The sequence below is a fragment of the Micropterus dolomieu genome, linkage group LG21 (assembly GCF_021292245.1).
Source record: "Micropterus dolomieu isolate WLL.071019.BEF.003 ecotype Adirondacks linkage group LG21, ASM2129224v1, whole genome shotgun sequence".
Taxonomy (NCBI): domain Eukaryota; kingdom Metazoa; phylum Chordata; class Actinopteri; order Centrarchiformes; family Centrarchidae; genus Micropterus; species Micropterus dolomieu.
Genome location: NC_060170.1, coordinates 16,923,443 through 16,951,080, shown reverse-complemented (window position 1 = coordinate 16,951,080; position 27,638 = coordinate 16,923,443). Strand labels below are relative to the sequence as shown.

The window sequence follows — 27,638 nt, the reverse complement described above, 5'->3', positions numbered from 1 at the left end:
ACCCCTCAGATCCACATAATACTTTATTCATGATGTCCAACTTTGCTAATTTTTTGTCTCCCGAGTTTGCTTTCTTGAAACTATTGCAGGACTTACTGGCTGCTGGCTCTACAATTTAAGAAGCATCCTTAAAAGTACCAGCACTGCATCACCACCACCAAAATTATCTTTGGCAAGAAAGTAAAGGCTGACTCATTGCCTAGTATGATGGATGTCGTGCCAGTTTCCAGACTCTTTAAGTACATTTTCACATTGTACTATCATGAATGAACTCTATAGCTATTTGCAAAGTAGAAAACAAATCAACAAATTTGATGTTTCGGAAAATGGTAGGAAGTAATGTACACATGATTTGTAGTTAATGGGCTAAAATAGTCTTGCATTCCACTGGAGAAAACCCGTTAGCATACTGAACTCTTGCAACATGCTGCAGAGATTACTGTTACAGAAACATCAATTTATTGGCTTTATTTCTATTGACATTCATTCATCTCGCTTCTGCATATGCTTGAACTCAGAAGGCATTACTGCAGCTGATCTGTAGACGGACAAGCAGCTCCTGGGGCAGAGAAAACAAAGACGTGGGCTAATTTTAGACATGCTGCAGCACAAAGCAAAACACCGCTGCAAATTAGAAGCAGGCTTCTGCTTAACGAGATGACGACTAATACTGGCAGATGTAGTCGCATCTCGGGATGATAAAGCAAACTAACTAAAAAGACAAAACTAAACTTTATATGTCAGAGCAGTTTAGAGTCTTCAATGATTTTTAAGGACTACCGGGTAGAAAATTGAGGGTCAGTAGAAAGAGGGGACAGTGTGGCTGAAGAGGACAGACGCAGAAAGAGTTTTAATAACCAGGAACACTTTAGACCTGCAGATACAGAGGAGAAAAGAAGCTTTAAGGAGCTGGGGGCTAGGTGCCTTTATCTGTACAGGAACTGCAGGCTGCTGGGTCAAGTGGGGCTCGTGGCTGGGTGGAGTAGATAGTGAAGTTGGAAAGTTGTGTCAGAGTGTTGCTAGGATCACAAGGTTGTGGGAAAAGAAGACAAGTTTCAGGGAGAAGCTAGGTGTCCCAGTTCATTTCACGAAAATGAAATGAAAATCCATTTGAGTCAGCAACCTTCATATAAACATGCAGGGAAGACACTGGGGTTATAACTTTTTCTGTCTGTGGCCTGCAGCAACACACAACGGTACAAGGATAATAACAGAGTTCCAAAAAAGGTAGTTGAAAAGAATACAATTTTAGAACAGAAGGGAACACTCATAATTTGCAAAACATTTGTTTGTGCGGGGACTGACCACAGGTGGGTTATTAGGGATGAAAGCAGAACGGTCATTTTGGCAGGAAAACAAATAGAGAGCAGCACTGAATATTTGATACGTTTATATCCTGCTGGAAATAAACGTTGCTGCAGAAAGATGAAAGCCAGAGGAATGATATGTGACCATTTTACCGCCACTGGCACTGTCAAAACAAAACAAAAAGTCACGTCATTAAAATTCAGACAATCTACTTACCTATGTGAAAGAACATTTGCATGCAGTGGCAAGTGTGCGGCTGATGCTCTATAGGCAGAGGACGTGTCACAGAGAAGTTTACGACTGGAGTTAACAGAGCAACAAAGGTTCAAAAGAAAAGTGGATACATTTCATGAAAAACTATCAACCTGCACTTTAAAAAGAGAATGTGTGTATCTTTGAAGTCAAGCCTTGACAAGGACTATTATATACTTGGTACAAATTCAAATGCTGGTAAAAGTGTTCATTGGTAAGTTCATTGCTTTAGCTGTTATTTTTAATGGCTGTTTTTGGGGTTTCCTGTTTGTCTTATGGTCTGATGTTAATCTATTGGTTTAAACCTTTGCTGTGGATTGAGAGTCACCATTTTGTGATCCATGCCAGATGTGTTGGGATCAGTTTTCATAATAATACAGTTCTTCTGAAGGTTCAAGCAGCAGACTCTTGAATTATATCAATAAAATGCCTCAAATATGTCACTAAGAGGTCACAGAGGCAGGATGACATGACTGATAGGCTGTGGTTTAGGACCAACTTAATTACTAATGCATATCAAGGTTAGTATCCCCATTTCTAACTCCAATGACTGCAGTGTCAACCCATTTCCAAACCTCCAAGCCACCAATTCCAAACCAATGTTTCAATCAACAAGACATACAGTTCTAGTTAAAGTTGCTCTTCACTAGTTTTCTTCTCTTCTTCTCTCTTTTATGTCAGAATAAATGTGACAGGGCGCTGAAGCTGCTCTTTTTCATCATATCCTTTAAAGATACTTATTTTTAAAAAAAAGAAAAAAAAGAAATCTGCTTCTCATCAAGTGCGGATGCCTTCTTTTTTTTGGCGCTGCTCTCAGTTTTCATTAGTAGATGCTGCATTCTGCTAAAGACACACATTAGAGACAAAGTGATGAAAAATGTGGATGAGGGGTGTTTTTAGATATAGAAAGAAGGCTGGTACATCAGGAAAAAATGATGAAAATAATGTTTAAGGAGGTGAATTTGCTTTACACCGCCTGAAAATGGCTCCAATGTATTATGGCCTTAGGAAACATTAGATTAAAGTTGTCAGCTTTTGAAAGTGTTTCACATTTTGCAACATCATGTCTTAACATGCCTCAAGAAATAGCACAGATTAATTCAGAAGGTGAGGTGTCACCTTTCACTCCCCTGTTTTAGCACCATGTGATTGGGTAATTGTTAAAAAAAGAGTAAACGTTGAGATAAGAATTGTGTTTATGTATTTTTAAATCAAATTGCCTTGCTAAACCAATCTGAATTGGGATTCAGACTCTCAACATGATTGCACATGTGTTAATCTGAAGTGTGGACTTGAGTCAGACCCTAGTCTTGGATTTGATGACAAAATCGAGAGAGACTAGCAACTTCATTCTGATTTTAAAACAAATGACTTGTGACTTCCACTTAAGCCTTTTTGACTGGATATCCTCCTCAAGCCCAAACATTAAAAAAGTTTGGCAATGCAGCGAAATTATGACTTGTTTAGGACAAGGACACTTGGATGATGGGACTTGTTAGTCTTGACTAAGAACTTTACTTGGGACTTAGAGTGGCCGTCTGGACTCCTTAGCCAATAGACTTTATTGTTATTTGTATAACAGTGACTTTGCCCCACCCCCACCTCACCTACCAAATTAATAGGCCACTCTTAATATTGCAAATGTCATGTAACCAGATTTCTTCTCAGTTTTGTGTGCCAAAAGATGCAAAGCAATATTTCTGCACACAGTTTCCTGTAGGAATCCTTTAGGACATTACCTCAACTGTCAAACAATCATTATGACTGGGAATAGTGGGGAAATAGGATTCCTAGGAACCTGTGAGCCATGAAAATGTTTTAAATGAACTATGACTTTCATCTAGTTATTCACAGACAGAATAGTGGAGATGACAATTTTAAAAATGTAAGAAACAATGACAAAAGGTTTAGCAGGTTGGTCAAATTTTTATTCAGTTGGTGTCCACCACTTTCTGCTAGAGAGCACGGTAATAAATATTTTAATAGCCAGGCACACATGAGAGTCAATGGCATGCAAAACAGATTGCTCTTGACACACACAGATTTTTCGTGACTACCTCTCTGCCATTGTTCACTTTTTATTAGCTGCTCATAGCTTGCTTGGCCATTGTGAAGGGTTATTCTTCATGAAAGCACACTGGTGCTATTGGTGCAGCTTAATATTATTGTTGTGACTCTAGGCTGTTGTTTATCTTTCACAAAACCCACTCATGATCGCGTTTCCTTTGTCATTTGAAAAGAATGGTTGCCAAACAGGCATGAGACAAACATCGCTGCACAGACGGGAGAAAAGACACATGACCTTAGTGTATGCACAGATGCACACAAGCATGTAGTCCACACACACTGATCCACACACACAAAGTGCCTACAAGCACTTATGAATGGACTTCAATGTTTTGCCAGTGGTAGAAGCCATGTCCACACAACGTGGCTACATTTAAAAAAGCTGTTTGTACACTGTTCACACTCAAACATCAAAAACAGTAGGTGTACATGTACGAATGAGTCTTTAACAATGAATCCTCAAACTGAACTGATACTGAACCACCATTGTCGCTTACCAAATCAGAAGCTTTTAGCATTGTAGCTCCCCTCACAGGTGACTGAGAGAGCCGTTGTTAACTCAGCCGTGAACACTTCCTCATTAAAAGACTATTAAAAGACAGCAAAAAAACACAGAAACATGATAATCTGATAACTCAGTCATAAATAATAGGCTGTTGAGCTATTAACCTTATGTGCAGAGCTTGTAAAGGCTAATTTTGTAATGAACTGAATGTGACAGCTTGGACCAGAAACAGACTCAATGTCCTTTGAAAGGCGATGCGTTCACTCCCTGCTGTACGTGCTGAAGTGCCTTTGAACAGTGGTATGTTCACTTACCGTTGTACAAGCTAAAGTGTCTTTCAAAGGTCAAGTGTTCACTTACTGTTGTACATACTGAAGTCCCTTAAAACTGTGGTGCGACCAATTAGATTAAGGGAACAAATTACTGAACGTCAGAGTCAGTGACAACGAAACTTTGAACTGAATGAAATGATTCGAATCAGCAAAGTGATTTATGAGTTCCACCTCTAGTTACATCTCTTCTGAGAGCCTAAAAATGAGAAAGCATCCAATTTTATATAACCCTGTTATATAAAACATTTCACTGTGCCATTTCCTGGTGCGGCGAAGCACTTAACAGAATAAAGCAACATTGTGTTGCAGCTGATTTTTTCCCTGTTTGCTTAATTTGGGTTTCTTTTTGGCTTAACAACAGGCGTTATCGTGGATACATCTCACTTTAAAAAAGCTTCCCCAGCTACAAAACATCGTGGAGGGGATTTTAAACAAAAAAATCAGTTTTCAATTGGTGAAAAAACAGCATGAGTGATTAAAAACAAAGATTTCAATAAACAATAATGTGGATATATCAAATACATCCAAAATTATTGTGGGTGGTGAACATTGTGTTGAATTGTTTACTTGCATTTGTGTATCCTGGAAACCGGCTATCAGTGTCCATCATCTGTGGCCAAGCTCCGACAACCCTGTAGGGCTGCAGCCACATAGTGAGGTGAGTCCATTAGACACTTATTATTAAAGCTGGAAAAGCACAGAACCCCCCAACTATCCGCTGCAAAAAACAGCGTGTATGTTTGTGTGGTGTCCAGCTGAACTGAGTTTGCTTCATCACACACACCAGAGCATGCAAACAGCTTTGACAAGTACATGCAGAGACATAACTCACCAGACACAGATACACACACTCCGACACACACTCCCCCTATCGCTCTCATTGAGACTCTGTGTGCTGTTCTGACGGATCTCAGTGTGAGCGTCAGTGTGTGAGTCTCTTCTTTTTTTTTTTTTTTCCAGGCGGCCATCTCTGCTCGGCCTTGCCATCTGTTCTCCATGCTGTGGAACACGGCGCTCCCTCTGGCTGCAGGCGTTTTCGCATGGTGGCAAAAATTGTCAACTGGAGTAAAAAAAAAGAAAATAAAAGCACTCTGGACAGAGGTGTCTCAGGGCGTGGCTTAGACTTTTGTCCTATTAACACAGTTGCCACCTGCTAAGGTTAGACACAAAAAGCAACAGAACCACATGGGAAAGCTGTCTGCAATGGCTCGGCTGACTGAGAGAGAATTTTTTTTAATAAAAATTTTGTTTGTGAAGATTGAAGTACTGTACTCCAATTATACAGGAGACTAAATCTGTATAATCTCATATTTACTTTGATCCATCCACTGATTCTCCACCATTTATCCGGGTCTGTGAAGTAGTGGCAGCAGGATACAAAAACTAACCTAAATGTCCGTCTCCATGACCTCAAGCTCCACCTGGAGGATCCCAAGGTATACCTAGGCCAGATGATATATAATCTTTCTAGTGTGTTCTGCGGCTGCCTCCCAGCAATTTGGAACATTGGTCAGATGTAAATTGAGATCAGCTTCATCTTCTTCTTCACCGTGACAAACGAGTAAAACACCAGTGACCTTCAACACTGGTCTGTTCGCATAGAACATAAAACTTCCCAAATGACTGATAATGACTTAGGTGTACCTCAAGGTTCAACTTTGGGTCCTCTGTTGTTCAGTCTGTATATTAATGACCTACCTGAAGTTTGTCCTTCTGCAGTAACTTAGAATAAAAAGTCAAATTCATTTCATCATTGTGATATTTTAAAGAAACATGGTTTTTAAACTGTGAAAATATGGTCAAATTTGCTGATATCTTGCTTGTGTTTAAAATGTTCCACAGTTTAGACCACCCCCACTCAATGAATTTGTTAAACAAAATCTTAACTCATCTGCCACAGCTACTTCCAGAGGTGACTGTAAAATACCATATACGAAACTTTGGACAGTCAGCCTTTTCATACCGAGCAGCGTGTACCTGGAACACGATACCTAAAGATCTAAGAAACATTTCTTCTCTTACCCCCTTTTCAAAAGCTATAAAACAGTGGTTACTGGACAATCAAATATGTTGTCATAATTTGCAGTAGTGCTTTTGTTATTGTTTTACATATTCCTGTACTCACATGCTGATGTATTTTACGTGTCAAATTATTTGTGCTTGTCTGATTTTGTCCGTGCTTATATAATTCGTGTTTTAATGTTTTATCCATGTTTTATCCATGTTTTATCCATGTTTTTGTGTTGTCTGCTTATGATTATAAGTGTATGTTTTTTAATGTTGTCTGTATGACATGTTTTAATGTTGCGTTACCTGCCAGGGGCTCCAGATGAAAATTAGTCTGTACGGCTAAATCTAGCTCATTTACATTTGAACATTGTCCTTCTCTTTTAAATAAATAAACAAACAAACACTGCACCAAACTGACCACCTGTTGATAATGAACAATACCTTGAGATACTTGGGGCAGCGACTCACTCTAAAACCAAAGGGGGTTCTTCTTCATGAAAGCATCCTTGAGATCAGTGTTTAATCAAATCAAAGTGTCTGGATTAATTTAAAGATTCTTAAAAGTGTGTGTTTGTGTGTATTAAAAAAAAGAAATAATAAAAAAAATATATCTATTAAGAATAAAGTAAGTAAAACACTAAAACTGTGTATGTGTGTGTAAAGAATAAATAAATAAATATTAAAAATTGAAATAAAATAAATAAATATATATCACTTGGTAGTCCCTCGCGCTTGACTGAAAACAAACGGTGATCATGCCTTTGAAGTGCTCTTGGCTGAAACACTGTGGAACACTCTTCCTATAGACTTACGATCTGCAGTCTCTGTTAACGCCTTTAGACTAATTTCCTTGAACTAGCCTTTGTCTCACCTCTTACTGTCTAGTGTTTGTCATTTTGTGTGTTTTCAAGGTCTGCTGTTGCTCTGTCATTGTCATTTCTTTATACTGTTTTTATGGTCTCATTTTTAACCATTTTTTCTCTCGTTAATCACTCTGTGACCCTACTCTGTGAAAGGTGCTCTACTAAAACAACTTTACCTACTTACTTAGGAGGCCAACAGAACTACGTCATCAGCAAAAAGCAGAGATGCATTTCTGAGGTCAGAAAGTAGACTCTCTTCCATCTAAAGATTCTGCCCATAAAAATCACAAACAGAACCATGACAAAGTACAATCTTGTAGTTTATTGCATGCTAATAAATGAACATGTTATTAATTGATTTATCATCTAAAAAAAGACATGCAACAAACAGTAGCTAGGTACGCAAATTTAGAGGTGAGTGTATACAGGTAAGTAAGTAAGCAGGTAAAGATTAAGTACACTGTCACTGCTCAGCAATGAATTGTCCACTGCCTCTAATTGAATTGGCCACTTTCAACTGTTGTTCTTTTCTTTTAATTTCTTTCATATTTTTGTATTTTTAAAGTTTATACATGTGAATTAACTGTTTTTGTGTTTTTATGTTGGCAAACCAGCTTCAACAAGCCTCCAATTGGCCCTTGAGGGCCAAATAAGTATTATGAATGAAACTGAAAAGTATGTACACAGGTACAGCTAGTACTACAAATAAGTAAGTAATGAAACCTATACAGTAGGTAAGTTAAGCATGAATGTATGCAAGTATGTATTAAGGCTGTGCGATATGACGATATCTTTTGTTTGACGATACGTGCCTCCACAGCTGCATGGTAGAATAACACCTGGGAATCTGGGAACTTCTTAAGTTTGACTTGAAAGAAGGAAAGATAGGAATTATGCACACAAACATACAAGGAAGGACAGATCCACGAACAAGGACATATTCATGCACCCATCTACACACAGACACAAGCATGCTGCGCCGCGAGCACCCCCCCACGCACGCACACACGCGCACAGGAGGTCCGCTGTGCCTCCCAGAATTCCCATCTGTTGAACCACCAGTCCAGGTTGGTCTTAATGAGAAATAATGAGCCTTCACTAAATAACAACAGCTTGGATGGATTTCACCTCCACTTCAGATTTTATTAGAATGGCACTAGTTCATTCTGCAAGTTACAAAATCCATTTTCAAAACAACATTTCATTTCCTTTTATGGGAACAAATACATTTTGAAGGTTATTGACTATTGGCACATTTGTATCATCTTATTATAGTTCATTTACAATGCGATCAAACATTAAGTTACTCACTGCAGGGTGCAGAAAAATCTTACTAAGAAACAAGTTTAAGTACAAGAGAATTTCCCCACCATTTACTTAATGAGGACATAAAAATTCAATCAGATTTCCACCTCTCTACGTTATGAGTACAAATCTGGATTAAAAGAAGCACATAATGGAAAGAAACGCCCTCCTTCAAATGTTGACAACTGTGGAACTGCTAGGCCTCTAACAGCTGTGTGTGTGTGTGTGTGTGTGTGTGTGTGTGTGTGTGTGTGTGTGTATTCGTACAAAGAGCACCAGCCATCAAGTGAGGGAATCCAACTGGCCTTGCACAATTTCAAGCTGGAAGAGAGAGGAGAAAAGGCTGAGTGTTTGAAAAAAAAATGATGCACACAAGAGAAACACAGAGAGAGAAAGGGAGAGAAAAGAGAGAACGAAGCTACAACATTTATCAAAGTATGAGGAAGTAAGGCAGGCAGATGTAATTTTTCAGGCAACGTCTGCCAATCAGGATGAAATGCAACATGGAAGATAGCCACTGAAACACAAAGATATATATGAAACATGAACATGGACATATTCGTGTTCTTACAAACACACACACTCCAAAACAACAGACCTTGTTGTAGAATTCAAGCAGCTCCTGGTGGTTAAAATCAACAAAGACATTTTCCTGAACCTGGAGAGAGTGAGAAAGAAAGAGTTGTAGGGTTACATCGGGTCAGAGAAGCATAAGAGTGACAGGAACAAACAACCTCAGGTAGGAAGTTCAGAGAAGAAGTACAAGAACAACAGAGCAGAAGCAGCAATAAGAGCACATGCGTAAGAGTCATGACCAAGAGTTCTTCAGTAAGCTTCTTGTGCTTTCTATAAAAACCTTCATTAATTATTAGTGCTCCCCGGTCAGCATGTACTATCCTCCAAGTCTTATCCATCTGAGTGTTTAAAAATACACTGAACCATACCCATCACTCTTTCTCCATTCTGTTTGGCTTACTTTTAAAAAGAGACTGGCCTGCATCATATGTAGCCCTCGCTAAATATGAAGCATGATGAGCTAAATATTGTTTCAACACTAAACTCATGCAGTAACCTTGCAAAGCCTGCAGTGTAATATAGAAAATTAGGCTCAAGATGGAAACATTGTCTAGTATATCTGATAAAGCAAGAGTGAATCATTTAGCATAAAAAACAAGCTAAGCTTGTAAGGATTTCAGATTTGAAAAAATGATTGTACAGAGCAAAAACTGGAACTCTTTATTTCCTTATTTCAACCTTTTTCTTACTTTAAAACTTTAAAAAAAAACATGAAAACCTGCTGAAATAATAACACATAACATAACAATAGTAAATTCATAATGTGAATATAGCCAGATGTTTTTTATTAGATTGAGTGGATAAAATAGTACCTATTACAAAGTCAGTAAGTAAATCAATATTATCAATATATACAGTGATAATGTAAATATATAAGCAACCTTTTAGCAATATAACAGATAAGGAAGCTTGTGTCTTTGTGAAGCCAGTATATGTAATCAAGATCTGTGAACAGTGCTCCAATATTTATTAAGTGAATATTTATATCTGTTTTCAGTTCAATGACAAATGCTATGTCAATTCTCAAACAATTATAGTAACTGTAAGATAATGTACACTGTCTCATTATCTGCTTATTCACCTGGAAGCTTATAGGGTCACCTGACAACCTTTTGCTTTTTCTCTCACCTTTCTGAAAAGACTGCTGGCTTGACAAACTACTGAGGGAAGCGAGGTTCCGCAGACAAACATCAGAAACCAAGGGCAACCATCACTGAGCTGCTATCATCATCAGGCTGAACAATAATCCACCCCCACGAGTGGGCGTAATGGCGAGACACTTTATCAACACCAATCATTGAGAAAATAGCTATAATGTGTGAAATGCTTTCTGGGTAGCGCAGAATGAGAAGGTCTTGTAGCCAACCAAAGTGCACTCAGTGTCCGTTGTGCTGAATGTTGATGATAGAACCAAACTCCGGGCGCCAACTAGGAGGGCAGAGGAGGGTAAGGAGGAAAGAAAGAAAGAGACAAACTAACAAACAAAAATGAAAAAAAAATCTGTGCAGAAAGACGACAAAACCACACGGTAGTTGTCTGATTGTACACTCCTGTCGCTCCTCCCTGCACTGTGGTGCTTAGAGACTAAATGGGGCTTTGGGGCAAGAATCTAACTGGCTGGGTGGGTGGGTGAGTGGAGGGAAGCCATGTGTCACCGCAAATTAATGACAGAGATATTAATTAGAAGCAACGTTAAAAGTCCATAACAGAGAGCACAGAGGGAAAATGTTATCTGTTGTCAAAGCCTCCACTACACAGCAGCTCTACAAGGAGAATGTAGGACAGCCTTGGATTTAGCTACAGAGGGAGCGCCGCAAGGACAGCCTCTGTAGGACAGGTAATCAAACAACTTATCAACCGAGTGAGATACAATGAAAAGAAAACGCACATCAAAGTAGTTCTACAAGGTGATAAATTATTTCTCAGAGTAAACAAGGTTGCTGTTAGGAAGTTATTTGATTTGAAATAAAAACTAAAATTTGAGTGAGTGCTTCCAACAGCACTGATTTGAACACTACTAGGTTTCCTATTAATCTTCACGGTGGCAAACACTACTATAATGAGGACAAACCAGAACAGCATATTCACTTATTTGGGTTGATGGTCCTCAATGTGCTTTGGTCACAGTAATACAAGCCAAGTTGGAAGAAGAAATAAACACTTGTCAGCTAATGGAGCAGTCTATATTATTGTCTGACAAAGGTGAGACAGAGGGCAACAGAAAATGCTGTTTGAGTGTGTGGAATATGATGTCAATCAAATCTAAGCTACAATAAAGTGAAGACAACAAGCCAGACTGTAACACTTCCTATCTGTTGCCCAGGGGTTGAGGATGAAAGTGTGTTTGTGCTTATGTGAATGTAAGACTGACAGTATGTTCTGATGAGAATTTCCAGGTACTGCTGGATATGTGTGAGTGTGTGTGTGTGTGTGTGTGTGTGTGTGAGAAACAGAGAAATGGTGATTTGTCTTGGGAACGTATGCACACGGGTGTGTTTGTGTATGTTTGGCCCATCCCATTGTTCCTCAGGGTTGAGATTTTGCCAGGCAGTAACCCAACAAGTCTCTGACAGATCTGGGCTAACACTAATGGGGATAGGATGCATCATCCTCATCATCACAGCCCTATACTACCACTACACACACACACACACACACACACACACACTTCTTACTTGCCTCAGTGCCAAAATCCTGTGTCAGGATAGAGAAAACAGGATTAACCCGTGAAGATAATCACAAATTCACTTGGATCTGGCGTTCCATATACACTACATGTTGGAATATATTACAACAATATAGGCTACACACTAAGGGAGATCCAACACACAAGAGAGAGAATAAACTAAGAAAAGAAAAATAAACATGTGGAAGAAATCAAGAACATTTCTCCAAACTTATCCTTTAACAACTTCTGAAAAAAGGGACTAAATATTCTCTTGCAGCTGTTGGTACAAGCCCTAATAGCTTTCGACAAGGTTACTTGTACAATTCCCTAGATGAGCTAACAAAGTCAAGGAGGGATAATAGCGGAATAAGCTCGATATGGATTACAGCATAAGCCCTCAAACTCAAACTGGGGAAACCACAATGTTAACAAAATTCTGGTTTATTGCAACCTGGGTATTATTTTCATAGCTTTGGCCTTCATTACTATCGGTGATAATTATATTCATCAATTTGGTTTTTAAAATCTGGGAGTGTGACAACAGCTAGCTAAAAAGAAGTCGGACACGCAGTCTGGATTTAAACAACCCACCCAAGGTTAGCCAAATCAATTTGGAAGAGAAAACAAAGATCAACAGTAAAATTATTACCCAAACTTACAGTTGTAAACAGTTTAAAGACCGACATAATTACTGACATTTCGGGTGTCCTCAATTTGAGGTTTACTTTCAAATCAAGTGGTGGATCTCTAAGCACTAGTGGCATGGCTACGGTCGGCAACGAAGGGATTTCAGTCAGTCGCTCAGTTCACCACTTTGGCCAAGACTAAAATGTCTAAAAGTTGTACTGACATTCTTGGTCTCCAGATGATGATGTCTAGTGTCCTTAGTTATTCCCCAACATTTCCTCTAGCACCACCATTGGGTTGACAATTTAGTTTTTTTGTGAAATCTTTCAACAATTACTGGTTGGATTGCCATAACTTGTGGTAACAGCTCTCTCATTCATTTGAACTGAGCCAGTGTGCACGTGCAATGGGGCTGTCAACGCAGGGACACTAGCAAAAAAAGTTGAATCAGGCTCTACTGGCCGATCAAATACATGTAAGGGTGCATTCCTGGTAGATAACTTCGTAATGTGAAAGCTTTATCTCTCCTGTTTACCTCGTGACTGTTGTGACAAAAGATAAAATAGTTGCTGCAGGCTGATTTTGGGCTGAATGCCCGCTTTGTCTTGTTCCTGTACAACCTGTCTAATTGTCTTCGTGCTCAAGACTTTTATGATGGCCATGACTACACAAACAAAATCTAAGTTGCAGTATCATAAACCAGAATTTCCCTTTGAACTAAAAAAGCCTACTCTACCTGATGCTCAGAGAGCAACAAATCTGGTGTCATCTTAGATGAACAACCTGTAACCGCTGAATTCATGTTAAGAGAAGCCCACTTTTTATGATTATAAGCTTCAAGATGTTTGTGTGTTCTTCAGTGAACCAATCAATGTATTCCAACTGATGAAAGAATGACACGTTCAACACGCCACGCTTTTATCCCATCAAGTTGTTACCGGTGTCAGAAATGTCAGTTTATTTAAGACCGTGGTCTACGGCATCGAAGCAGTGATATTCTTGTACCACAAGGAGTCTGTGTGAATGAGGCTGGGTGGACGCAAAAAGGCACTATTCATCAATTATTTGCCTCAGTGCAATAAAGAGTAGCGTGGATTTGAAACACTTGTCAAAGCAGTGAATTTTTTTTTTCTGAGTGCTTCTCAGAAACTGAATTTCTGACTTCTCACTGATAAAAGCAAAGACAGGAAGGGTGGGAATAAGGAAAGGGAGAGGGAGTAGAAGATGACAAAGAAAATAGATTGACAAAAACAAGGAGGGAAGGGGAGAAATAGATATGAGAGCAATGAGCATGTGAAGTGAAAGCAAGAGAAGTAAAGAAAGTAAAGAAACACAAAGACAGAGAACGAAAGCTTAAGTAACATAATGAAAAATTGTGATAACCCAAGGGAGCTTTCATTGTAACAAACAACCAAAAGCATCTCAAACATCAAACTGAAAAGAATTCACTGACAGGAAGAATTTGTCTTACATCCAGAAATTGAACTTCAAACCTAATATAACAACAAAGCTGTCTATAAATTCACAAAGAGAGAAAGAGAGAAATGGGGCAACACTTTTAGTGTCTGTGTGAAACTGTCTGCTGGGTAAAGAAATCTTAAAATATGCATGGCGAAGTCCATACCAGACAGAGACGAAGTGAAGCCAATCAGGCTCAAGTGTCGACAACAAGTGCCAATCAATCTTCTGCAGTATAGCCAAATGACATATGTACTTGTGTGAAAGTTTGTGTGTGTCTTGGAGGCAGAGAAGTTTCTGAGTTGTACTATATGTGTGCATAGTTTTACCACTTGCTGCTAACTCCCTCTTTTAGTCTGAGGAGGCTGTCTCTCCAGGAGGAAGGAAGTGTTCAGACTGTTAACAGCCCTACGTTAAGAAAATGCAACAGACGGTGTGGGTGTGTTGCTATAGGTAGCAGTCAGAAGATAAAAGCTGGGTCCAGGAAGACCTGTTCGAGTTATATATCAGTGACTTTGTAGGCTTATCAGACTCCCAAACACTAGACAGCAATTTATAATACAATGAGACATAATTGTACAACTCTGTAAGTAGTGATGATGAACTAGAGGAATACACTGTTCAGATTACAAAAAGTAATCCTCCAGGTATGTGCTGTTGCATGTAACTGATGGATCAACACAGTGCATTGCTGGAAGACGTTGCATTGTGGTTACAGCACATTTTGAGCCCGTGTTTTCTCATAGTAAGGAATGGAGAGACAGCATATTTCAATGCAGCATATTGTCAGTCTGACAATGGCCTAACCATAAGGCAAAGGAAAGGTTTATGCTTACAATTAACTGGTGGCTAAAACATGATTACCACCTCATGAAGTTCCTACCCTGCAAACATTGTGTTTGTTGGCTCACCCAGACATGACAGAAACATCACAGGTGGCAAATGAAACCAAGTCCATTCAGTGGTGGACACGTTTTTTCCCTCTGCGCTATCTGGGTGCTCAATTTTCCTTGTCGCTCTTTCTCTCTGAGTGTGTCTGTTCCTTTTTCCTATCTGTGTGAATGGTGTGCTACAGTTTTGCCTCTTGTGTGTTTGTGTATTTCTGTCCTCTTCCAAGTCTTTATGGTGGAGAGGAGGTCGTGTGGCTCAGGTCCTATCTGTTTGTCGAAACCTGAAGTTGCTCAATGCCACCCACCCCAGATCAATTCTTCATATAACAATCTGTTTATAAATTTGTCATCATGATTGTCTGTACCGTAATTTCACTTTGTTCTATTCTGTACATATGGCATCTATTGCATGTCTGTCCGTCCAGGGAGAGGGATCCCTCCTCTGCTGCTCTTCCAGAGGTTTCTTTCCTTTTTTCCCTGTTAAAGAGATTTTCCCGAATATAGAAACTAAGGACAGAGGGCGTCAAAAGCCCCTAGAGGGAAATCTGTGATTTGTGATATTGGGCTATATGAATAAAATTGACTAAAACTGACTTGGAGCTTTCTTAACCTAAAGCTTGTAACTTAACCCAGAAATTACTGTAAAACTTCAAATAAAAGCCTAGGCACAATTAGGTGCCTGTCCCTTTTACTGGTCTGGTATGTCTAGATGTTTTGACAAATAAACGCAGGTCCCAATTAGAAGATGATTAGATGTATAAAACCTGTTAAAGCCCACCGGGTCACTTGCTTGAGCTAGTCCTAAACTGCTTAGGTTATACATACCAATATAAATGTTTATACTTTTTTCAATATGGACATGCTACACATCATTAAATCGGTAACATTCTCCACAACTCAATCGTTAATTTCATTTTACAGAAACAACGAGCACCAAAGTATTGTTCGGTATGCCACATTCACACAACGTCTTAATTAGGAGAAAAAACATTGTGACTGTAAAAAAAGAAAAACAAGAAAAAGAAAAAAGGCCTGTTAATTTTCTTTAAGCTTTGATTTATTCCACTTGGCATCACACATGAAATAAACAGTTCAACACATCCATTGAATCCACTTATATTGGCCGTTCAGAGTATTTATATTTAAAATGATATTTATGTTACCACAACTAGCACAAAATGTGCTGTAGTTCATTCTTGCTCGACTAAAAAGCCTTTCTGCTTCTTTCAATATGACACCTGCACAGCATTAATTCAGCATCACATTAAAGGGTTACTGTAATTTTGCCAGCTCAAGCTCTCTGCAATGGAAGGATATGGTGTATTATAGGTCCACTATGTCACTTTGCTACATTATATGTCTTCTGTGACTGTGAGCTCTTTGACAGTTTGTCCAATTGGAGCTCTCTGCCGCTGCCTGGTCACTGACTTTTGCCTGACGGAGAGAAATCTTGACAGTGAAAGACAAAGAGACAGAAAGAGAGGCTGAATGCACAGGAGGCTGAGCTGTCAGATTTTGGCAACCCTTTATCCCTTTGACACACACAATCTTCTTTGTTTTTTGGCCTCAGTACACATCCTTACCATTGTTAATAAAAAAATGCTGATGACTCAGTTACTGCTGGTCAGTCTTTTCTTCTATCTTTCAACTTGTCTGCGTGCTTCACTACTTCTCTGTCTCTTGGCCAGCTTACAGCAAACGTAGGATATGTGTCATTCCTGATTGTCAGTTAGCTTACAATACACGCATGTCTGCCAACCTGTCTGCCTGTTCTCCTCTCTGTCTGTGTGCCAGCCAGCATTCACAAGCTTCCCTGGCTGTCTGAGCTGCATTCTGCCATCTTGCTGAAGGATGATCAGCAGGGGTTATTTTTTGAGGACATGAGGAGGGTTGTCTGTCACTGGGCATGCACGCAGGTGACAGCACAAATAAAACTGTTGCATGAAGACACCGGGTGATATTTTTCACAAATGCGTAATTGTGTGGAATAAATTGGCATCTCAACATCACTGCCACTCATTTTTTAAAATCAGAAAAATGAGATGAAAATGTTTATCTTAAGTCAACTGCTTGGTCTTTTTGTATGCAAGTTAAGCTAACAACCATGTCAAACCACACACTGGTAGCTTGGATGTAAAATGAACAACTTATTGAGACATGAAGCATATGCGGGCACACTTTGCTTGTGCATAAAAGTGTTTTTGGTGCGCTTGAGGATGCATGCCTTCTCATATGTGTGTGTGTGTGGGTGGGTGTTCAGCTGCATAGCTGTCTGTCACTAAAACAGATACTCTGTCAGGTAGCTGTGCTGTCAAAACAGTCTTGTAATGACTCAATAAAGTTTTTTGTTGTTTGCTCCATTGGTGTGCTGCCTCCTCTTTTGTGTTGCGAGTGTTTCTGTCTGTACCTCATTACCACTGTTGAGGTGTTAATTATGTTCTTGTAGGTAGCCACTTGATTCACTTTGGAACCAGTATCTAGTAGGTTATCTGTTAGAACCAGTATTTGTCTAACTGGCATGCCCCAGGGAACTGACTTAGCGAAGCTGACAGGTTAGTGTGGGCTTTTGCTTTAGCATATAGACTGGATTTAGTGATTTACTTTTGCACTTAACCTTTCTTGACTCCATCTTGTTTACTTCTGATTTGAAAATGCTGACAAAGCAATCTTGTGAAGTCAAGATCATGTGATAGGATTGAATGTCCCAGAAGAGTTATATGGAGCTTGAGGAGAGATTTTGTCAAATCCCAAAATGTTTTGCAACCCCTCCGAGAACAGGGTGGTAATACGAAGCTAGTTTGACACAGCCAGGCTTTCTTTGCATTAGCTGACACGAGAAAACCTAAAACCCCAAGCAGAGATAATGGGTATCACAATGGTGGTTATCAACTTTTTTTGTTAACCCCGGTTTTCTGCATTAGGCTCTCTGCACATTCCCATAAGACTTACACACAAAATGTACCAATCGTGTGCCACCACCAAGGGGAACAGACAGTTGTTACAACGGAGAGCTATGAGGAATGTAAAAAAAAATATTTTGGCGAATAGCAACACTGTTGCTGCAAATAAGGCAAGAGAGGAATTTTGGCAGAAAATTACAAATCAAATTTTTATGATTTTGGATTTAATATTAGCTCTGATAAATACCAACAGACAATTTTAAAATATAAGATAAAAGATAAGATAAAATTGTGTAAATTTTTTTTAATTCTTTTAATATGACCAGAAGCAATCAGAATGTACCAACTGAATGCATATGGGTTCCCGTGGCATCACGATGCTGTAACCGCACGGTTTCATTCAGTGGTATTACGGCTAAGCAGGTGTGCATATATAACACATTTCGTTAGCTGAGATTTTATGTCACTCATGGAGAGTATAGTCAGGAAAAGAATTAGCAAAAAGGCGACTTTTTCTTTTACAGTTGATGTAGAACCGAGACCCTGAACATCACCTCCTCTGGAGGCGTTGCATTGCAAGTTACCATAGTGAACTAGCCAAGTTGACACTTCGTGACACTGAAAAGTCTGGCTTTAGGTTCAACATGTCGCTTCGTAGTACACCTCTTAGGAACGACCTTGCAGCAACAGCCAGAGTTTCACAATGAACAGAAAGTGACTCTTACTCAGAAAAAAGTGACCCTTTCTTGTTGGTCGAAGCTCCAGGCAGTAAATAAAGTGTATTTTCACTCCCTCCTCCACAGGGGTTTTCCTACATATGATCAGCATAATAGAGAGTTTGAAACCCTGAACTTTTAAACCAAAATGATGTTTAAGATGTGCAGCATTATCCTACTTTTGAAATGGAAATCTGTCCTTTAGTGAGTCTTCTGAAATAAAGAATTCAATCTCGATGTCTTTTAAGGGTTTTATTCTTCGCAAAGGGTCATACAGACATACAGAGTGCAAACAGTCTGCAGAGTGTAAGACAAAGAGCCAGTGTAGAAACAGGTTTATACTGTAAGGGTATTACGCAGCTATCCAGGAGAGGAAGAGAGTAGGGACCATCTGTCCTGAGATGAAGGCCTATCAAGGACAGTCAGATAATAAAACTCTCTAATGAGCATCTTACCCATGGGAACTTCACCTAGCTGTAACATAATAAATATATTATATATATAATATAATCAAATACCACACAGCGAAACCTTTGTATATAATAATGAAGCATGCAGGGTGAAACAGTAAACAGAGTAAAATATCAATTTTCCACCACACTTTACTTATTTGTACAGTAGCTTATCAACTGTTCACATCACCTAAAGATGGTCCAGTATCCATTTGGATGATAAAATGAACAATAAATCGGGCCCTGAAGTTTAATGAACATCTTCAATAGCTTTGGATATTTTTCCCCCTTCAATTAACCATACCTGTACACAACATTAAGCTCCTCTTATGTGTTACTTTCTTCTTCAGCAAACATTGCACCCAGTGGCTGTACACAAATCTGAAATGTGCCAATCAACAGGAACAAGAAAAAAAACTCAATAGCTCAAAAAACAAGCATGTTTAATGTTCCCATGACTCTTTGAAAAACAGCCTGTAGGAGCCACATATGCACTGTGCACTGATGCTGAAAAGGGGACACCATGAGCTAGTATCCATCTCAACAACAGCGCCCTGTAGCCATCGTACAGTGACAGACATGGAACCTGAAAACGTCAGCCATTCACTAAAAGCCTGTTGACTACAACAAATAAGAGCTGTCAAACCCAAACATAAGAAACTGTCAATCTCCTCTGGTATTTATATCAGAAGTGAGCACAAGCAGATATGTGCGCGCGCGCACACACACACACACACACACACACACACACACACACACACACACACAAACAGATACAGTCCTATTCTTCCAAATATATTAAGAGAAGTTATTTTCCAAACCTCTATCAGACTTAGGACACAGAAGTGGTGACATGTTGGAAAACCCTTTCTTTACAGTAAGGGCCTCCCGAATGCATGTAAAGGGGCCAACATGTCACTCAGTCTTTCTAATATCTATGATATCCAGAAAACACTTGGGAATGAACTGGCCCAGAACATTCCATCAGTCTGAATATCGTATCCCCCTTAACTTTTTTCTTTTTCAACAGGCCCTTTAATAACACTCTCATTCAATCTAAACTCTATAAAACCACAGGGAGTAAATAATAGCATAGAAGAGTGGAGTGTATGCTGCTACCCAAGAGGAGACAGTGGGAACTTTGACAACAATCAAAAGAAAAACAAGGCTGGCAAAACAATAAACAAACTTTTGCTTTGTTTTGTGCAGAGACATGGGCTGGGAGGAGGCAGCAGGTTCCAGGCCTGACAGGATGAATTTCTGAAAACAAACCGGGACACACAAATAAACAAAAGGCTGCACATACACCATAGACTCACGGGCATGTATATACACAAGCCAGCATGGGCATTAAGGCCCACACACCCAAAAACACAAACAATAATCACACACAAACGTAAGGGTAAGTGACGCACATAACAATTAGCACCGGTAACAGTAATTCCCATGAATGGATTATACACCGGATGTTATTCAGCCCTGTTAATAACAAGTGGTTGTTGTTGTAGTTATCTTTTCATACAGAAGCTGATGTTTTTATTATTTACCCATTACGTTTAGCTAATTAGTTCAACCATTTATCCATTTCTTTTAGCCAACTATTTCAACTGTTTATTCATCACTATTTTAACTTCTCTGCTTACTTGCTAACTAGTTTCCATGCACCCTCTATTGCAATAAGTTGTGTTAATATGTTACAACTGACTGAAGTCAATGGGCAGTCTACTGGTCATTATTAGTAGCTGAATTAACTATCACCGTCATAAAGTAACTATCATCTAACTAACTGAAGTAACTATCATCATCATAACACAGATATTCGTTGCTGCCTGTGACCTCCCTTCTCTCACACACTTCATGCTGTTTCACAATCACTTAGTGTTTCTCCGTCTCCTTCCTCCTGCTGAGGTGATTCTGTCTCCATGCACCCCCTCTCATCTTCTCTCCATCTCTCGTTGACGAGATACATCACCCTCTCTTGATCTATTCCTTTTCTTTATGCCTGTAACTTCACCTCAGCTCCTGTCCCCTGTTGAATTAAGTGACGCCTTGTTATAAACAGCCCATCAGTGAGCTGTCTGTCCATAGCGTGGCTGTGGACTGACATTTATTAAGAGTCAGCTCAGCCTGCAGTCTCCCTTCCCTCTCTCCGCATCCCCATATGAATACAGAGGACCAATTAGAGGAGGAACAGGGCTTAGAGACATGCTTGGAGAGGCAAGGCCACAAACGCAAACAAACACCCAAACAGATACGGCCGAACAAATGGAGGGATGTTTGGAGGAGGAGACGGAGACAGAGGAAGAAAGAAAAGAAGAGAGGAGGAGAGAGGAAAAGGTCTGAATATATCTCACCAAGAAGCTCTTTTGAGGAACACAAACTGAAATGAAATGGGGACACTACCTACTGTGCTAAATGGGTGCTGTAAGAAAGGCAGAAGACTTGCTTAATAAATAAACAGCACCTTTATTCAAGACATTAAACACACTCGGACACCCTGCACAGTCAAATTGGGGAGCAAATTCTCATTCAACTATGATGAGGCTTGACATTTATGAGCAGCAGGAGGTAGCTAAACAAATAACATCCTCGTTGGTGGGCTAAATAGGACGGCGGCTACTTTGCCTATTGGTTTTGTTTCACATGGATGAGGTCACCTGTGTCCTGTCAGTGCAGTTTGTGTGCACTTGTTCATTATTTTTGTGTGTGTGTATTGTCCATTCACCTCCCCAATTACAATCCACCACATCCTGTGTTGTGGTTGGGGACAATGGGAACATGACTAGGCTTCCACCAGAGCATAAATCTCCCACATCCGCCTTCTTCTTCACATGCTATGCAGCAAGACACAATACAGCAAAAACACAAGCGAAAATTATTGATGATGATGATGATGATGATGATCTACCTGAGAGGGATCCATTTATATATTAATTACAGGGAGGAGACGGGAAGACAGGGAAACACAGAACAAAAGAAGCCCTTTCAGACCTGGAATCTGGATTCCTCTGTCTGTTATAACAATTAATTTTTGCCTTTCAAAAATAGGCCGCCATTCTGGGCAAGTTCCATTTTGACTTAAGACAGAACTGCTATTCATAGTTTTCAATTGACGTCACATTCCAAGGAAAACGCTCCCTTGGAGGGCAAAAAAGACGTTATTTTCCGCTGCCTGCCAACCAGTAAGCAAGTGATACACTGTTACTTTGCATTGCCAAAATGCTGGATGGTTGTTGTGCTTTCGGATGCACTAATCTAGGAGGAGACAAGCCGGGGCTGTGTTAGGTGAGGGATTCCCCACAAGGTAAACGTAAACATTCCGCAGTCGAGCAGCGGCAGGGGCCTGGCGGTTTTTAACAGTAGAAATGCGGCAGCAGATGCTATAACGTTATATGGATCAGATATTTCCCAACACTTGCAGTTTGTGTTCATATCTTTCTTATTCTTAAGTTGAATGGTGATCCAAATAAAATTTGACGGCTTTTGCGGCGTCTCTACAGGGGAGTCGCGGTATGAGCCACTATGTTGGTCTGTTGTTTTGCCCACCAGGTCACTTTGCAAGTCATGTGACCTGTTTGAAAAAAACAATGAATTAATAGAGCTACAATGTTTGCATGGTATGTGGCATCTGGCATGCAAGACCACGGAAGGCATCACGGGAGGTTTATTGCATGGACAAGGTGAGTGACCAAAACATGTCATGTAATGTACTAATGATAGTAAATATTTAAAATAAATGGAAATAACCTCTCTCAAAGGAGACCTTTCAACTCAGCAGGAAAAACACAGGTGTAACTAAAAACATTAGCACAACATAAAGGCCCTGGAACAGAGAAATCCTCAAGTTAATGCAACCACCATTAATGTTATTAATTACAACTGTACATTACAGGCTGTGTTATGTCTCCGGTGAAAATGGTCCAAAGGCATTTACAGATTGTGAAGCATGATGCAAGGGGATAGAGAGGTACACAGAGACAAAGAGGAAGGGACAGACAGACAGTCAGCAACAGTGGTGCTGAAAGAACAGAGTGGCCTCTGCTGGAGGTCATTTGTCAGGTCATTAGGTTCCCCAGTTAATGAAATAAAAGAATAATAAAGAATCTCTCTGTACTGTCCAACACAGAGAGTTGGTTGTTTCGGTGTGGAGTGTCCTCTTTCACCCACCACTTCCCACCCTACACACATGACTACACACACACACACACTCTTTTTCTTTCTGTGTGTCTTTCTCTTGTACGTACACACACACACACACACACACACACACACACACACAGCTGACAGTCTTTAGGTGGGCATGGGTGGGATTTTCACACGCCTCGCTCCCCAGAGCCCATTCAGTACAGTACGCAGCATGGCAGCAGGACATACACACAAAGCCTGGGATTGTCTGCACCCAGTGGGCCACTCACTGAACTAGAATGACAGAAACACACTGAAGCACGGATGCAGTACATACACAGGCTCACTACAGACATGCCTGAGAAGACACACACACAAACAAACACACTGCATTCAGAGCCTTACTTCTGAGAAGCAGACGTCTAAAGAGCAAACTCGGTCTTTTCGGGGCCTACAATTTAAAAAAACACATGGTTGGACAGAGTCACTATCTGATAAGCTAACTTCTTAACTAACTGATTGACTGAGTTATTCGAAAAACTCAATTACAAAGTACCAAGTAGTACTAAGAAATTGAATCACTGACTATATGAAACTCACAACCTCACACGTACCGTTAAGCTGAGGCACAGGAGTGCTCAGAGTTAGGCAATACATTTTGTTCTAAGCTCAAGAAACTCAGTTGCTAACAGAACCATTAATCAATAAATATTCCTACTATCAACCTGCAACCAGGCTTTTGCGAAGATAAATGCAGATTGTGGAAAGCTCAGCTGTTCCACTTTGATGGGCGCTGCAGTGTCATAAAGGGATTTTTGAGGCATTTTTAGCAGTTAATTCATAAATAATAGCACAGGCCACCACTCAGGGACTTTAAAGAAATAAACACTTGAATGCCACTGCCTGTTCTCTTAATAAAAGCATTGGTCCTGCTTATTTTATTAGGCACAGCAGTAATACAAACTATCTTTCTCGCTCTCTCTCTCAAACACAGATTGTTTCTTTCAGGACTGACAAAGGATCAATAGTCCAGAAAGGCAAATGAATTACAATTAGTTGTTAGTAATTCTAATTCATTGAGTGCTTTATTTCCTTGAAATATGTGCACACACCGTGCTTTTAAGTATTTCATTTGTGCAGCATGTTGGAGGACAAGGCTTCTTCTTCTTCTTTTCTTTCTTCAACCCAAGTACATCCAAGGTCTCTTTCTTTCTCATTCTCTCACTGTCTTCCTCATTTCTCTTTCAAGACCTCTGTCAACCAGCACCAGTATTAAACTCTTCTATCACACAGCCTTTGTCAAGTATGTTCTCTTCTACCCTCACTGTGCATGTAGGTGCACAGCCATGCAGAAAACTAAACACATTTTCAATAATAGTTGAAGACAGCAATTGCAGTGCCTGTGGATGCAAGTTGTTTAACAAAAGATTGTGAGACAATGATTAGACCAACTATACGGTGCAAATAAATTACTAACAACACAAAAATACTGACTCATGCAAAAAAGAAACAACGCATCACCAATGACAGATCAACATTAATTTCCCATAGGAAGTTATAAAAGTACTTCATAACAGAGACCCAACAGTAATTTAACATTTGCTTAGAATGTTGTATTAGCAACACATTAGCCTCACACAACTATGTTGTGTCTCAATTCAGATACTTTGATTAGTACGCTAATGCGGTACACTGCGTACATATGTAATTACTTGCATAGTGCATACATTTCGCTAGGGTAGTGTAGTCTCAAATCGACTGCGGATGTGGGGTACTTACTGGAAATGACTATCGCAACTTTTGACTGCTTCTTCTTCTTTTTTAATGGCAAAATGTAACCGGGCCAGGGTTTCCGCTAAGTACATTTGCCGCTGCACAATTATTGACACTGCTGCTTCAGAATTTTCTGAAAAGTCATGAAGTCGCAATTACACAACTCTGCGAAGGCTTTTAGTTTGACAAGACAGTGAAGACAGGTCTGCAGAACGCTCTAGAATCTCTGCGATTCCACACCCCTGGCGACACACATCAGAGGAGAGGCAGGGAGAGACGAGTAATGAGAAAGGCAGCAAGAGAAAGGTAGATTTAAAGAGCTAACGTTAAGTTAGATAGATATTTACAGTTTAAAAGAGAATTCACCGTCAAGGCCATTGTCACCCAAGCTGTGTGCGTGGTTGTGTTACTTAAATCCAGTAACTGCACACTACACCACTGGCCTTGTTGAAAAGCAGCCTGTATGACCCTTTCACAAACTGCAGAAATTGTTTCCTTTTCCATTAATGGCAAGCCTATTTAGTCTTTGCAGAACAAAAGTAGGCATTTTGCCACACTTCTCAGTGTAAATGCACTTATACGCTCAAGTATCGAAGGGTAAGAATTGAGACACACCACTAGTATAATGGATAGCTTGGGTAGTGCTAAACTGATTACAGAAAAACAAAATTTTACTAAATCACAAATGAACAATTACAAGATTTGTATACAACAGTTGTAATAAGAAGAATACCTACAGCTAATATGCCAACAAGGATATGTGGAGAGAAGATAAAAGATATCTCTCAATATTTGCATTAGGTTCTATAGTGGAACTACATAGTTGCCTTTGATTATGTAACTAGCCCAATGTAAACACTCTGAACAGATGCCCAGATTTACCTAATTAAAGATGCAATATAGCAATTTTGGCCACAAGATTAATTTCTGAAAGCATAAATACTCCACAAACAGGTATGTTATTTAATAATTCACATTGTTGCGGTAATAAAACACTACTGTAAATTAAATTAATGATTATTTAAACACCAAAGCGGCCATCTAACACCGGGTCCTGTGAGAAATCTTTTCATGGCAGATTATCACTGGGTCATATTTTTGTGTAATGACTTGGAAAGCAAAGCTATTCCTGAATTGACTATTCTCCTAAAATCAGTCAAAGCTGCAGCTTGTGGGTCCAACAGTCCAATGTGGATTTGATACCAAGATAAATATATGCTAAGGGACATCTGTCAGCCAGTGATGAGGCTGGGTTTCCACTGTTCTCCATTTAAAGGCATACTAAACAAACCAAACAAAGTCAGAAGAAAAAACATTCTCATTGCCTCCACACTTAGGCTTTTGAATATATTGTTTGCCAGTGTGAGTGTCAAGCTACAATTTGGGATAAATCTGGCTCACATCTTGCAGGGTGCGTGCATTTGTGGTGCTTCAGAGGCAGCATGGTAACATCTGTGCTCATCAGTGGCCTCTGTGAGCTAACTGATGATGACTGGGACTACCGCACCACTGCCACATCCTCCATCCTTGCCTCTCGCTGCTTAGCAGCCCTAACTTTAATAAAAAACACTTCCATGCAAGCATGGAACTCAAAAACATGCATGCACACATGCACGCACACAGCCAAATTTTATGGGGTTAAAGGCACTGGAGTACTTTTTGCGGTGCCTGTGACACTTCTGAACTTCTATGACAAATGTTCTATGACCAATTCCTCTCCTCCCTCTCTTTGCCTTGCTCTCGCAAACTTCTCTCTAGTGAGGTAGAGCCACATTATTATTCAACCACACGGGAATCTCTCCCTCCTATCCTGGGGGAAATATGACAGCTCCTCAACCCCTCTATCCTCCTCTCTCCCTACTGTGGTCAGTGTTGAATAGAAACAGAGTCTGGTTCTGATCAGCCCTGTAGTCAGCACGTCTGCAATGCGTCATCTGCCATATGGTGCGGTTGCTGGTTTCTCCATGGCCTTACGGTCTATATGCCTAAACCAATATATGAGGAATAAGTGCTTCTCTCATTGATTTGATGCATTTCCATTGCCTTGTGTCAAGTATTTCTGCTCCCTGAAGATTATGACATAAATCATTCAAGGTTTCTGACACGAGTATTTTACCTTAAAAAACACAGCTATGTCAGTTCAAAATGGTTGATTTTTTGCTTGGTCATTTTCTCACCTAATAACTGTTCTTAGATCATGCTTCATGTATCAGCCAGGTCCCATTACAGATCCAGCCAGCATCGCCCTAAGCTGCGCCAACGGCAGCGAGAAGAGACTGACACACACCATGCCATGTACAAAATAGATTGTAAATTTTTAACTAGTGAATCTGGGGCACTTTCTTCATCTTCTAGAAGACTCAGGGATACTTATTGATGTCTGACATCAAAAACATCCCAAACCACTGTATATATAATACATATATTCTGCACTTTATTTTAATTCTGTTCTTGACACATACAATATACTTCAGCAAAATTCACCGTTAAAAGCCCGGCATGTGATGCATGACTGATAACTACTCGTAATAAAAGGAAATACATGCAGAAGTCTTTTTGGATTTCTGATTAAAGCTCACCGTATGGGTCGGATGAAGGAAGCAGTGCAAGCCATTAAGCTTTGCCTACATCAAATCAGTTCACCAGCTACCTAAGCTTAACAATCTGAATCTGACAAAATGGTGTGGTTCATGACTATTTCATTGATGTATGAACTTGAACATTTGTAACAAAAGCCTCCAGAGACTTTAAATCCATGCACACTCTTAAAGACTCATCTGAGACAAGGCTCAGACATCTTTTCATCATCTT

The 27,638-nt window shown here is 39.8% G+C and overlaps 1 protein-coding gene across 1 annotated transcript in view; it reads right to left on the bottom strand.

The window, feature by feature from the left end:
* Positions 1–8,444: 8,444 nt before the first annotated feature.
* commd10 (COMM domain containing 10) overlaps positions 8,445–27,638 on the bottom strand; it is a 76,740-nt gene continuing 57,546 nt past the window's right edge. Inside the window, exons 6-7 of the mRNA XM_046035798.1 lie at positions 9,241–9,300; positions 8,445–8,963 (exon numbers count right to left, since the gene is read on the bottom strand). Of these exons, the coding sequence (XP_045891754.1) occupies positions 8,925–8,963; positions 9,241–9,300 (99 nt within the window). The 3' untranslated portion in view covers positions 8,445–8,924. The remainder of the gene's footprint in view (positions 8,964–9,240; positions 9,301–27,638) is intronic.